This window comes from Ursus maritimus, unplaced genomic scaffold (genome assembly GCF_017311325.1).
Source record: "Ursus maritimus isolate PB19 unplaced genomic scaffold, ASM1731132v1 scaffold_14, whole genome shotgun sequence".
Taxonomy (NCBI): domain Eukaryota; kingdom Metazoa; phylum Chordata; class Mammalia; order Carnivora; family Ursidae; genus Ursus; species Ursus maritimus.
In genome coordinates this window covers 55092523-55106633 of record NW_024423786.1, presented here as the reverse complement: position 1 = coordinate 55106633, position 14111 = coordinate 55092523, and the positions used below count along the sequence as shown (strand labels likewise).

General features: G+C 62.3%; 1 protein-coding gene across 9 annotated transcripts in view; it reads left to right on the top strand.

Moving 5' to 3' along the window:
- FZR1 (fizzy and cell division cycle 20 related 1) overlaps nt 1-14111 on the top strand; it is a 20704-nt gene that overhangs the window by 1816 nt on the left and 4777 nt on the right. For 5 of the 9 annotated variants that reach the window (XM_040629614.1, XM_040629605.1, XM_040629607.1 and 2 more), the window contains 5 exons: nt 10684-10806; nt 12078-12203; nt 12292-12438; nt 12922-13031; nt 13427-13610. In XM_040629614.1, coding sequence (XP_040485548.1) covers nt 10738-10806; nt 12078-12203; nt 12292-12438; nt 12922-13031; nt 13427-13610 — 636 coding nt within the window. In that variant the 5' untranslated portion in view covers nt 10684-10737. The remainder of the gene's footprint in view (nt 1-10683; nt 10807-12077; nt 12204-12291; nt 12439-12921; nt 13032-13426; nt 13611-14111) is intronic. The other 4 variants (XM_040629608.1, XM_040629612.1, XM_040629613.1 and 1 more) reach the window with 2 other exon arrangements.

The following is a 14111-nucleotide window of genomic DNA, read 5'->3' as shown; positions in this document are numbered from 1 at the left end:
GCCCCCCCCCCCCCGGGACTATTTCCCCAGGGAAATCTCAGACCCCCGTGGCCCAGCCAGTGGCGGTGGCGGTGGCTGTTTGGGGCTAGGGGAGAAGTGCCTGGAAGCAGATGAGGAGGCAGTGAGTCTTCAGAAGTCGGTCTGCCTCCATTCTCACACGAGGCCCTCTATTTCAGCAGGAAATCTCCCAGTGCTGTTTGTTGGGGCCTCTGGCCTGGTGGTTTGGGGACCAGAGTGGGGTTGGTTGTGGGGACCTTTTGCTTGGTAGCACTGAGCGGGGTGAGGCTCCCAAATCGTTCTGTTTGGAGGGCCGATCCTGGAGACTCGCGTTAGGTGTCAAGATCAAGGGACTTGGTCTTTTAGGAACCAGCAAAATGGCACTACTGTTGTAATTCTCTTCTAGAGCAGAGGTTCTCAGCCGGGGACGTTGGTGCTGTCTGGGACATCTGTGGTGATCACGTCTGGGGGTGCTCCTGGCTTCGAGTGGGTGGGGTCAGGGATGCTGCTGCCCCACCCTGCCGCCCCATGCTCAGGATGGCCCCGAATATCAGCAGTGTCGAGGGGGGAGACCTGGGACTGGAGTTCACACTGAGAGCCCTGTGAGGGCAGGGCCTCTGTCCCCAGAGCCTCCCCGTGCCCCATAGGGCTGGAGCTCGAGAACACTGGCTTGAGTGGGTGCTAGAGGGCGGGGACAGCCGGACGGTAGGGTACGTTTGGCCCATTCTGGGAGCTGGTGGCCTTCAGAGTATCGGGCTGCCCCTCTTCTGCCCAGCAGCTTCCCGCCGTCCAGGTTCTGATCCCTCACAGGCCCCAGTAGCCTCCCCCTTGTCAGGTCCACTGGTCACCACCCTGGCCACCTCTCCCTGCACCTGCCCGAGATTTGTTTGGTACATGGGAACGGCGGCGGGCGCTTTGGAGCCAGGCGCGTCCTGCAGCTCCTTCCTTCTGTCGAGCCCTGGGATTCGCACACAATCAGAGCTCCTTCTCGTGTGGCACGGATGTGCCAGACAGGGGACGTTCATGCCCCCAGCTACCATGCATCCTGGTGTCCTTGGCAAGTGAGTGCTTTCTCCTGCTGTGGCTTCCTCGCTTGAGATTGGAACAGGAGCGCACGTCGCGTCCCAGCAGCCACGAGTGGTTTGGTCCTTGACCGTCGTGCCTAACAAATGACCCCCGCCCCCCAAAAAGTGGACTGTGGACTCCACTCTCCCCTGGCTTCCTACACCTTCCCATCAGTGAGCAGCCTCCTTCACTGGCCCTCCTTTTCATTATTTATTTGCTGAATTTTTGTTGGTAACAGATCTATTCAGGTATAATTCCCATGCCCTGTCATTTACTGATTTAAAATACACAGTTCAGTGCTTTTCAGCTTTCGCATCTATCACCCTAATTCCAGAACATTCTTATCACTGCAAACAAACCTTCTTCACTTTACCCATCAGTCCTATGCTCTCCCCAGTTCCGGCAACCACTGCCCCATTTTCTGTCAGGATGAGCCTGTTCTGGACGTGTCACACACGTGGACGCACACGCCGCGGGGCCTTCTGTGTCTGGTTCCCTCCCTGAGCGTCATGGGCTCGGGGTCCGTCCCCGGGGCAGCGCATGTTGCAGCCGAGTGACACTCCTGCCCCTGGGGACACGTTATGTTTGTCCGCTCACCAGTTGGTGGACACTTGGGCTGTTTCCACCTTTTGCCTGTTAGGACAAGAGCCACTGCGAACAGTTGACTCCCGGTTCTTGTGTGGTGACCCTTGTTTTTGATCTGAACTCAGATGCTTCTCTGCTCTCTGCACGCTCTCTGGGTGGACGCACTTCACCTCCTGTCCCCCTTTGCTGCTGCTGCCCGAGGCTGGCTCCAGAACGCCCAGCCCGCATGGCCAGTGCCAGTCGTCCGGGTGGCCTGCAGGTGCCCGGGTTGAGTTAGCCCGGAAGTAGTCACTCTTTCCTTGAACCTTTCCCGCCCCTGGCCTCCCATGGAGCCCCTCCTCTCCATCCCCCCATCCTCTTGGGATCGCCCACTTTCTCACCTGGCAGGTATGGTCTGGACCCCTGCTCCCCAGTGCTCTGCCCAGTCTCCGCGTGATGCCACCTTCGGTCCACAGAGGCACAGCTCCCACTCCCGGCTCCCTGTCCTGCCCCACCACCCTGCCACTAGCCCCAGGACATGGCCCAGGAGACCGCTCTTGTGGCCTTACCTTTCCCTCTTCTGCCCCCAGCATGCTCCTCACACCCAGCCTCCCCGAAACCTCTGCGCGGTTCTCTAGGGCAGCGGACCGCTCCTTCCGGGTCCCTGTGCCTTTCTGCACATGCTGTGCCCAGAGAAAGGAACCACCGGTTTGTGCGGGACGTGTCAGGCTGTACTTGCACAGTGTCCTACAGTAAGGAGAGGTAAACAGGCTGGCTGGGTCGGAGGTGCCGTTGGCAGGATGCAGGGAGCAAGGGCAGGGGCCAGACTGCTGCTTGGAGCTTGCCTGCACTTCTGGAAGGCTGAACAGAAACAGAAAGGTCAGCTCTGGCCTCTTGAGCCCGAGGGAAACCACTCTTCCCCCTAAGGATTCCCATAAGCCAGGAGTTCTCCACTGGGGGCAATATCTGGGGATATTTATGGTTGTCACAGTGGGGGTGTTCTAGCATCCAGTGCGTGGGGGCCAGGGATGCTGCTCAACCCCCCACTGTGCCCATGCCGCCACTCGCCGCCCCCCCCCCAAGAATGACACGGCCCCAGTGTCACCAGTGCCAGTAGGTGGGGTCGGGGGTCCTTGCCCTAAACATACTAGGTTTGAGGGTTTTCCTTCTGACCCTGCCTGGGACCTGGAGGTGGGATCCATGGCGAGACCTATCGAGGAAGCACTTGCTGACGCTCAAGGCTGCCTGTGAGGGGGTGAGCTCCCTGTCCCTGCCGGTGTGCAAGCAGATGCTGTTGTGAGGGGCTCACTCCGAGCCGCTTTCCAACCTGTCCAGCCTTGAGATCTGGCCCTGTGACAGAGGCCACAGCTGCAAACACGTACGTGAGCGTCAGTCGTTCAGGTCTGTTGCCAAGTCATCCTGCCTTTGCGCGGGCCCTCACGCCCTTGTGGGTTGGAGGTCTCACCCCATCACACTGGAGAACGGGCGCCTTGCAGCTCCGAGAGGTGGGCGACGAGCGACTTCACCCTGGGCACGTTTCTGAGGCTTCAAGCAGCAGTGCTCGCCTGGAGTCCAGCAGTGTCTCTCTGGGCTGTTGTCACAGGCTGAAAAGGGAGAGCCTTTGGTCCAGAAAGCCATTACCTCTAGACTGCCCGCCGTGGGGGGCGGGACTCCTTGATGAGCCCCAGGGCCTGTCTGCACAGAGTGAGTGGGGAGTCGGCCTTAGCTGAGTAAATGTGTGCATGCAGGAACATGCTTCTCCGGGGCCCCCACGTCTGGGCCTCCCCAGGAGTAACCTGACCCTCATGCTGATTCGTATCGGCCCCTGAGGGGAGGCACATTGTCTCCCTGTCCTGTGTCAGGCGCGGTCCTTTTGGATTCGGGCTCTTCCGGGCCTTGTCTTTTGCTGGAGTGAGAGGTGAGGGACCACTAGCTCATCGCGTTCCCTCTGCCGGGTGGGACGTCCCGCTTCAGAAGTCCCATTCTGTGCAGCACCTCTTGGGAGCCCAGGAGCCTGCGTTCTAGTTGGTGTCTGGAGACCACGGCCAGGCCTCCCGCCACGCAGCCCCACGTCTTTTACTGACCACAGTCTTCTCCCCTCTGGGTGGGGGGAGAGCCATCTTCTCACCTGCAGGGGCAGTGAGGGAGGAGAAGGTGCTCCCCCTGGCCCCCCAGCCTACAGCTGTGGCCAGGAGCTCACTGGACAGCAGCAGCCGTGGCCGCCGGGGCACCTCCCCTGCCGCCCAGCCTGCACACGCTGCGGACAGAGGAGAGGGAAGCAGGCCCGTCTGGAGTCTGTCATGCACCTGTCCCTGAGCCCCTGGGATCAGCTGCCACTTCCCAGCGTCTCCTCTGGGTCAAGCACTGGGCGAGCTGCTTCGAGGAGGTCACTCCCGGTTTTACAGCAGCATAGGTGCCATTCTCCCGTAACCCACGTCAGAGAGAAGTGGCTTGCCCAAAGCTACTGGGCCCGTAGGAGTGGAAGCCAGGACTCAAAGCCAGGTGTGTCCTTCTCTGAAGCCCCTGCATTCTCCGATAGACTTTTCTAGGACTGAATGGTGTTTTGGTTGACTGCGGTGTTGGGGGAGGGAGCCGTGAGGGCTGCTTACAAGCCTATCTGAGCCGAGGCAGAAGCAGCAAAGCCAGAGTCTCCCACGTGAGCAGAAAATTGGACAACTCCCCCTTTCTCTAGTTGGGTCTTTCTCCTGCGGTACTTCCCCAGCCTCTTAGAGAATGGCTGAAAAGAGTATGACCAGCCCCTGGGCTCCCGGCAGCACTCTCTTGTCTTCCTTGGGAGGAAAGGACTGCTAGTCAGATGGTCTGGGGGGTGCCTGGAGCTACCCCTGGGTCTCCTGCAGCCGCACCTGTTCATCTCCCACATGGGGGCATGCGCTCTGGAGACTTCAGGGGCCCCACCCCGGGCTGTGCCCCATGGTGAAGGTTCGTAGGGAGCCCCCAGCCATTTACCAGCATATTCCCAACCTGTGGATGGTGCCCACGAGAACCGACCAGCGCATATTCCCATGTGATGGGACTCCCTACTCCAGAGCAGGTGTTTGACCTGTAGGTGGCTGGCGGGCTCGGGTGCTGGGCCTGGGGACCCTTCCACCTGGGGAGCGTCACGATCTGAGCAGCTGTGGGCAGGAGGGTGACCGTAGGAGCTGGAGCCATATTTCCCGGGGAGGATCCCAGCAAGTTCCTCCTTTATGAAAGGGAGATAGCATTGCACCTGGGGACAGAATTGAGTAAGGCACTTGGAGCAACGCTGGCCCACTGCGTTCGGGGCCAGGAGCAGTATCCCGTTGACCTGGGACCCTGGGCCCACACAGGATGGGGCGGGGTGGGTGTCCACAGGCTCCTCCGCACCCATGTGGGTAGCAGGTGCCACCTGACCTCTACCTGTTGGCAGGAACGGCTTCCCCCCCAGAAGCTGGAGTTACCCTCACCGGGGGCAGTTTTGCCAGGGGACGCTGGGTGGTGGTGAGGACGTCTGTGGTCGTCACAATGGGGAGAACCTCTGGTGTAAACCATTTCATTGGTAGCCACGTCCAGACTGTTGTCACCCTCGAAACACCGAGTCACGGAAGCCCTGCTGTGGGGATGTTTCATTGCCTTGGCTTTCGCTGAAGAGCCTTACAACATCCAAACCAGGAGGGACCGGTTTTTCGAGATGAGCAGGACTTTGAGGGGCTTGAAATTTGGTGAGCGCAGAGTGCTCCGTCTTGGGGGCCCCGGGGCCCAGCATGAACTTGAGAGGAGGTGTGGCTGTGCTGCGCTGCCCCCAGGCGTGGAGGGGAGACCGTTGCGTGTCCATGCCACTGTCCTTGAGTGCCCCCTGCGGCCGCACCCCCGCTCCAGGAGGCTGGGAGACGATTGGAGGCGCTGTGTGCTGTGTCATCCGTCCTTGCTCACACCAGGCCCAGCCCACGTGTTCCTCGTCTCCCTTGTCGGCTAGCCTCCCTGGCCTGGCCCCGGAGCGGGTCTGCCCCTCGGCACTGTGAACGTTCCAGCCGGACCACTGTCTGGGGGGGCGTCCCCAACACTGGGGGGGGGGCGAGCAGCAGACCCAGCCCCCACGCCTCAATGCCAGGAGCACCTCAGTCATGACAATCACACATGTCCGCATGTCCCCAGACACTGCCCAGCGTGTGCTGGGGGGCAGGATGGCCCCAGTGAGAGCCACTGTGTCATGCCTGGAGTGAGCCGTCTTCTCTGAGTGCTCGCTGGGCAGAAGCCGTGTAAGCAGCGCACGGCGGGGCTGGGGAGGTCAGGGGCTGGCGGAGAGCTGCAGAGAAGGCTGGGCCCCGCTCCACGACTGCTGGGGGGAAGCGGTGTGCTCTCAGAGGGGTCCGGGCCCAGGGCGAGTGAGGAGCAGAGCGTGGCCAGTGCCCGGGAGGGCAGCCCTAGGTGCTTGGGCGACCCCTGGCCCGAGCAGAGCCTGGCTTTCGCTGTGTGGGAGCCTCATCATTGTCCTGTGAGGGGACTGGGATGCCGCCTGTCTCCCGGAAGAGCGGTCTTGGCGTTGGAAGCTTGTCTGAGGCAGTGGCCTGAGTGGGTCTCCTGGCTTTTCATCCTGGGGGCCAGTTGGGAGAAGAGAAGACCCCTTCCTCAGGGGTTGACTTGGTGGGTGGGCAGGTCCCCCAGGGACAGTATCCAGTGGAGGGGACAGTGGCAGCGAGTGGCTGAGGGCTCTGGCCCCCTCACCTGACCTGGACGCCAGCCTGCCCCAGTCAGCAGGGTGAGCTCGGGGGGCGCTCACTGCTTCCTTCCTGGCTCTGTCTCGGGCTAGGCCTGGGGGTTGGGGGGAGCCTTTGTGCTGCGGCCCGCGCTGGGGACTGCTCGGGAACAGAAGAGTCCGTGCACGCTTGGACGTGTTATTGGGAAGTTCTCAGATGTGCGGTGAAGGCAGCCGAACGTTGGGCGCCCTGCCAGCCTGGGCCACAGCTGCAGAACCCCAGAAGTGCACACTGACGTGCGGGGGAAGCGGGGCTCCTTCCTCTCCTGCCCCCACTCCAGTTCCTCCCCCACAGCTGACCTGTGCTATGGTTTCTTCCCCGGCCTCCGGAAGTAGCTTGTTGGCACCGAGCTGCGCTCATGGGCGTGGGGCTCCCTGACCCTCCTGCTGCCCCCGCCACTGCCCTGTGCCCTGGTGGGGACGTGAGCCTCACGCCACCGCGTCGGCCCTCGCCTTCCACTCTCACACGCAGCCTGCAGACCGCGTCCTTGTATGTGGTTTCGCACACACAACTATTACGGGCGAATTCTTAGAAGTAGAGACACCGCATCAGAAAGGATGTGTGTTTTAAATCTGGAAAGCAACTGCCAAATTGTCTTCCCTGGAAGTCGGGTTTCAGCTCCTGCCAAGGAGCGCGTGCCTGCCTTCTCTGTTTGCCGGGGCGGCCGGGCTGTCAGCTGACCTGGGAGCTTGGGGCTCAGGGGTCGGGACCTGCTGCCCTCCGGCTGCCGGCGGGGTGGGCGTCCTCTCTCAGAAGCGTCGTGTTCATACCCTCCACGGCTTCGGTGTCTCCCGGGGCTGGCAGGTGTTTTTCCCGCTTGTGTCGTCTTTTTAAATAAAACCGTTTGTGGTTTATCTTGTTTTGCGGACGGTTTCCGTTTCTCCTGGGCCCTGCCATCCCTGCGACAGATCAGCCCCGTTGGTCTCACAGGGAGTCACCAGGGGGCGTAAACGTGGTGGCCTTGCTTTGTAAATGGGAGGCTCTGGTTTCCATTGGAAGTGAGTTCCTCTGGGCTGAGAGGTTTAGACTCTGTAGCCCACAGTGTGACCATTCCCGGTGCTGAGGCCCCTCGTTCCCCAGAGCCCCACTGGCCCTGAGCAGCCCTGCGGGGGGAGAGCAGGGGAGGGGTGTCCACTGAGCATGTGAACTGAGCATGGCCTTCACCTGGCCCCCCCAGGGCTCACTGCCTGGTAGGCGGCAGACAACGCCCCAGTCAGGGCTGGCCAGGGTTGCCTCTGCACAGTTGGCCTAGGGACATTAGCTGCCTCTCTGACCCTTGTTTCCTTGTCCGCAAAGTGGAATGGACAGGCGACTAGCCCAGCTCTGGGAGAGTACCCGCTGATGGTAGAACTTACCAGAATGGAGCCATGATCGCTTCTCTTTGTGTCCCTTCTTCTCCCCTGCCATAAATCCCACTGGGGATTCTCGGTCGTCAAAGTGGACACTGGCCTCCTGGAGCTCACCCCTGGTTCCCAGGCTCACCCTTGGGAAACACCCTGTCTTCCGAATGGGCATCTCCAGCTTGGACAGAAACTCGTATGGCTGTGCTGCCCCAGGAGTGGTCCCTGTGGTGAGGGCATGTTGGGGTTTGTCCTGGGGCAGGCGAGTAGGTGGACTTGGAGCTGGACGGGAAGGGGAGGGTGGGGAAGGGTCCTCACCGCCAGAGAAGTGAGGGGGGCTTGAGGGACACAGCCATCCTCCACTTCTGGACTCTGCTCTGTGACAAATGGTCTGAACTGGTCTGGGGACCTCTGCCGAGGCACACGGGGTACACGCAAGGTGGGGGGCGATGGCCAGGAAGGGAAGTGGCTGCTCCCACAGGTTTACAACCAGATGGAGGGCCTCAACCCCACTTCACTCCCAAAGCAGGAGGCCCACTGTGTGGCCCCGTGAGGATGACGGGGCTGGGGGAGCTCAGAGGAACCCCAGGCCCAGTGGAGGGAAGCCCCTGGGGCAGGTGGGTGTGGACGTCAGGCCTCTGGGCAGGAGCCCCTGGCCGTGCCCCCACGTGACCCTGGGGCGTTGCTGCCCCTGGCTCAGCTGTCACGTGTTCACACTCACGTGAGGCCACACACTGGGAGTGCACGCCTGCTAATGTGGCACGTGGTGTGGGACACACCATGGTGACTAGCGGCCGCTCTCCTGTTCCTCCGAGTGTAATCCAGTTGGCTTGTCTTTGGCTGAGTGTCTGGCTTTGGGCCTGGACCACCCCAGGCCAGCGCTCTGTGTCCCCTCATCGCAGGTGAGGGTCGAGGACGCGGTGGGCTTACGCTGGTCCTTCAGCCACGTGCTGCACTCGGTCTCTGCACCGCAGGCCCCGGAACCCCAGGAGAGGCCATTCGGGGCTGTTGAAAGTCGGGCCTCGGCAGGTTGGCCTGGGTAGCTCCTTGTGTAGCCACAGCTGGGGAGGTGTGAGTGGTGTACCCCAGGTCTGTTCCTTCCCAGGCGACACGACGCTAGTACTTTCCTCAGGTGTCTTTGCTTGAAGATTTTATTTATTTGAGAGAGAGAGGGAGGGAGAGAACAAGCAGAGGGAGGGGCAGCAGGAGAGGGAGAAGCAGGGAGCCCAGCTTGGGGCTCGATCCCACGACCCCAGGATCACGACCTGAGCCAAAGGCAGAGGCTTGACTGAGCCACCCAGGCGTCGTCCGGTGTCTCTGTTTGAAAGGGCAAATGTTCTCTCTGGTCTACCCTCTGTGTCTGCAGATGGGACCCTCTGGGGAGCGGGATCATGTGGGATGCGTCCCGCGTCTGGCTTCTCTGGCCGAGCGCAGGGTCTTCAGGTGCCCCCACGCTATAGCAGGTGTCGAATGTCCTCTCTGTTGAAGGCTGAGTGACGTCCCAGCGTGTGGACGGACCGCACCATGTCCATCCTTCGTCTGTGGGTAGACGCTTGGGCGTCTTTCTCTTTTTGGCTTTTGGGAGTAATGCTAGTCAGGACGTTAGAGTCCTGGTCTTGGCGTGAGTCTGCCTTCCTTTCTCCAGGGTGTGTACCTAGAAGTGGGATTTCTGGGTCACAGAGCCGTGGGGTGGGGGGGAGAGACACACGAGGAGCTCATGGGGATGGGGCGGAGAGTCCGTGCTACATGGGATAGAGTCTCAGTGTGGGAGGATGAGAAGGTTCTGGAGACGGAGGGTGGGGGTGTTTGCAGAACAATGCGAGTGTGCGTCGTTGCCGCTGAGCTGTGCGCTTAAAATGGTTATGGTGCTGCATTTTATGTTACGTATCTTTTACTGTAATTTTTTTAAGCCAAGTGTTGACTTTTCCAGGGTGCTACGCCTCAGAATTCATAAACTTTTAATTTTTGACCAGCCTTTGCTTTTTCGATTTGATGCTATTTTCCTGTCATGGCCCCGGGCCCCAGCCAGAGCAGCGGAGCGATGGTGACTGTGAGCGCGCAGGGGGTCTGGGGCAGAGAGCAGGTGCGCCGCGGGAAGCTGCAGTCCTCTGAGCCCCCCCGCCAGCCTTTGTCCCCCCAACTCTTGCTTCAGCCTCCAGAGGCTCTGTGATGCCCCCGCGGGGAGGCAGGGCTGGCAGACGTTTCACGTCGGTTTCTGGAAGCCGCCGCTGGCTGTGGGCCTGGGGTCCAGCCCCGCGCTGAAGAGCACCCTTCTCTCAGAGGTGGCTGCTCGCTCCCCCTTGTGCTGGAGAGTGCACAGCCCTTTCTGTCCTCCGTGCGCTCCTCCGTGTAGAATATTCTTGTCCTGCCTCCCCTCTTCTCACTTCTCTTCAGAGAAGCCTTCCGAGCTGGGCCGAGCGCAGTGGGAGGGGGTGTGAGCTCTGCCGGGCGGCACTGTTGAACCCCACCCGCTGCTGTGCACGCTGGCCTGCGGGGCGAGGATGCGGCCCTGTTCTTGCTCTCGGACACAGGCTTCCCCGTCCGGGGAGGAACCCGTGCTGGGACCACTTCAGCTCTTGTCCAGCCCCCCCACCTCAGGGCGAGATGTGGTCAGGGAGCAGCTTGTGGCCTCAGAGGGTCTGAAGCAGGAAGGCAACGTGATGGGGTGCATACAGTGGAGGGGTGGTCCTAGGGCAAGCTCCCTGGCCCCGGGAATAGATGAGAGACTTGCACTAACCAGGACAAAGGCCAGGGGGAGCCCCGGCCTCTGAGTCCCTCAGGGGAGCCCTGGTGCTCCCCATCACATCCCCTGTGGCTTCCATAGCCTGTGGGGTGTGCCAGGACCCCACCCTGTTCCTGGGAGGGAGGCCCTACACGTGGTGGGGGGACCTGGCCATCACCATGGAGTTCCCTGTGGTCACCAGGCAGTGGAGGGGGCTGCTGCCCACTGGTGCTGACCTCTCCTGCCCTTCCTGCCCCAGGCTGACCTTGGCCAGTTGACCTTGGCCGGCAGGCTGGGCCTGCCCTGCGTCGCCATGGACCAGGACTATGAGCGGCGCCTCCTCCGGCAGATCGTCGTTCAGAACGAAAACACGATGCCCTGTGTGAGTACCTGGCACCCCGCCCCCGCTGGCACTGTCCTGGCCCCACGCGGGGGTTTGGGTGGGGACTGAGTGAGCCACTGGGCTTCACCCTTCAGAGGATGGGGTGCAGGGCAGGTGAGAGGCACAGCCACACGCCAGGGAGTCCCCTCCTGGAGCTTCCAGACCCCTGTTCCCGTGGGGCCACACTCAGGACTAAGGGGGACAAGGGAGGTGGTCTGCTTTCAGTTTCCAGAGAGGGAGGTGAAGGGCGCAGTGTCTCAGACCTGGGGGTCCTGTGAGGCTGGCCTGACCGGGCAGAGGTGTGATGGTGGCATGAGGTGGCCCGGTCCTTATCTACTGGAACCCAGCAGCGTGTAGGGGTGCCTCTTTCCTGTACCCCACACCCTTCAGCCATGCTGCCTGTGTCATGGGCTCCTCTCAACGCTGTCTGAGCTCTGTGCTGCACAGTTGAGGCCTTCGCCCATGGTGTCTCAGGGCCACGCTCCTTGTGGGGGCCCCATGGGGGGGGCCTTCCTGCCTCCCCCAGCTCCTGGTGTGACCAGCAGTCCTTGATTTCAGAGCCATCACTCCCGTCTCTGCCTTGTCTTTGTGTCCCCTTCTCTGTGTGTGTCGGCGTCTCTGACTCTTAGAAGGACATGGGCATGGATTTGGGGCCCATCCCACTCCAGCGTGGCCTCATTTTAGCTGGATTACAACTGCAAAGACTGTGTCTGAATAAGGTCACATCCCAGGTGCTCGGGGGTTAGAAATTCAACACGTCCTTTTGGGAGACACAGGTCAACCCACCACAGTTTCCTTACAGAAAATGGGGCATTTCTGTGACAGTTGAGGGGTGTGGGCTGGTTTGCTGGAAGCCATGCCCCCGCGTCCGCTCCCCAGTTCTGGTGAGTGAGTCGCGGTTCCGTGGGGGACCATCGTCATCTGATGGAGATGGGGCTGACGCGGCAGCAGCTCTCAGCGCAGGGAGTCCAGGGCCTTTGGTCTGTGCTGTGCCCTTTCCCGCTGTGATGGCTGGGAGGCACGGGCGCGCTCGGGCACTGCCACTGGCGGTGTCTGGCCTCCCAGGGCTGGGAGGTCACACTGAGCACGTGGTTCACTCACCGGCTCCCTTCTGCCACTTGGATTTCTAAAAGCGAACCCCAGGTTCAGCGGCCAGAGGCCAAGTGCAGGCAGGCAGGCTAGGCCTGGCCTCAGGGTCTGAGGAGAGGCTGACCTCAGTCCTGCACGCTGGGGGGCTCTGAGCCACCAGCCCTGCCCTGCTGTCCTTGCAGGTCGCGGAGATGCGGCGAACCCTGACGCCTGCCAACTCCCCTGTGTCCTCCCCCAGCAAGCACGGAGACCGCTTCATCCCCTCCAGGGCCGGCGCCAACTGGAGCGTGAATTTCCACAGGATCAATGTGAGGGGCTGCCCAGAGGGCGGTGGGGCCGGGGGGCCAGGCGGCTCACTCCAGCTGGCCCTGCCTCCTTTCCCTCCCTCTCCCCCAGGAGAATGAGAAGTCCCCCAGCCAAAACCGGAAAGCTANCTTGCTGAAGAATGAGCTGCTGGGGGCCGGCATCGAGAAAGTGCAGGACCCACAGACGGAGGACCGCAGGCTACAGCCTTCCACGCCTGAGAAGAAGGGCCTGTTCACGGTGAGCCCGCTGCCTCTCCCCACTGGCAGCCTGCATCTTGCCAGGCCACCCGGCTCGGCTCCCCACGTGCCCCTCCCGCGCTCACCCTGGGAGCCACTTAACCCCACGCCTCGAGCCAAGGCTTTGCTCTCCCACCACGAAGGCCGCGCTGGGGCAGGTGCCACGTGCAGGGTCCTGAGCCTTGGGGTAGCCCCCGCGCAGGGGTGGGAAGAGCCTGGCTTGGGTCTCCTGAGAGATGGCCAGGGGGCTGGTGGCCGTCGGGGCAGCAGGGAGGCCGACACGGGCAAGTCACTGTCCAGACGATGCTTCAGGCCTGAGGCCTGTTTTGCATCTCCAGATCCCTGGAGCCTAGGCCACTGCACCTTTCACCCAAGCTCCTCCGGGTTCAGTGTGCAGCCCGCACTTCTGCCCAGCCTCCGGCAGCGCGGGGGCACCGGGGCTTTGGGCCTGAAGTCCCTGAGCTCAGGCTGAGGCTCTGCACAGCAGGTGTCCCCCCTCTCCCACCTCCAGTATTCCCTCAGCACCAAGCGCTCCAGCCCTGATGATGGCAACGATGTATCCCCCTACTCCTTGTCCCCAGTCAGCAACAAAAGGTGAGCCTGGGCCTGTGTGGGCTGGGACAGGGCCGGGCCGGCAGCCAGGCGGTGCTCGGGGGCCAAGATTGGTCCGAGACCCGCACTCGGTGCAGGCGTGGCTCAGGAGGCCCCCCGCACTGGGAACGCACTGCAGGCTCGGCGGCATTAGGCCCAGACGGGGGAGGCAGGGGAGGCTCCCCAGAGGAGGTCCAGGCAGAGGGCACGGTGTGGCTGTCAGTTCAGGGAGGTTGGTGGCCGCTGGGTCACCCACAGCTTTGGGATCATGTGGGTGGCAGAAGGGGGAAGGGTGAGCAGGAGACCCCAAGCGGGGAGCCTGGGGCTCCTAGGGCTGCGGAGGAGGAGAGGAGACCGCGGCTGCTTTAGGACATGAGGTGGGCTCTCCCTCCCTGCAGTCAGAAGCTCCTGCGGTCGCCGCGGAAACCTACCCGCAAGATCTCCAAGATCCCCTTCAAGGTCCTGGACGCCCCGGAGCTGCAGGACGACTTCTACCTGAACCTGGTGGACTGGTCATCCCTCAACGTGCTCAGCGTGGGGCTGGGGACCTGCGTGTACCTGTGGAGCGCCTGCACCAGCCAGGTGGTGCCGCTGAGGGCGCGGGGGGTGGGGGGGCAAGCCGGCCCCCAGGGTCCAGGGCAGCCACCGCGGGCCCCCTCCCCACCGTGGGCCACAGCCTGCGGACCGCTGTGAGGGCCGCGTCCTTGGTGGGGGTCCTCACACCTACGTCAGTAGTGAATCTCAGGGCCTGCAGGGCATGAAGCCACTGCTCTTTGGGGTGGGCTGTTTCGGGAATAAAACCAAATGCAAGAGGGGGCCAAAGAAGGCAAGTGAACCCGCCTCAGGGAGAAGGCCGCCCCTCTGGTCGCAGCGGCCTGTGGCCTGCGCCTGCTGCACGGTACCCTGGTCGCCCGAGCGCCCCTCCCCAGGCTCTGTGCCGTCTGTCGTCCCTGTGCTGGTGTGTGTCCCCTCCCAGCGTGCAGCCTCCTGAGCACCCCGGCCATGTCACCCTGGGTCTCAGCGCTGACACCAGTGCGCACGGGCCTGAGGCGTCCTGGAGCGAATGAACGGGGGGGGGGGGGG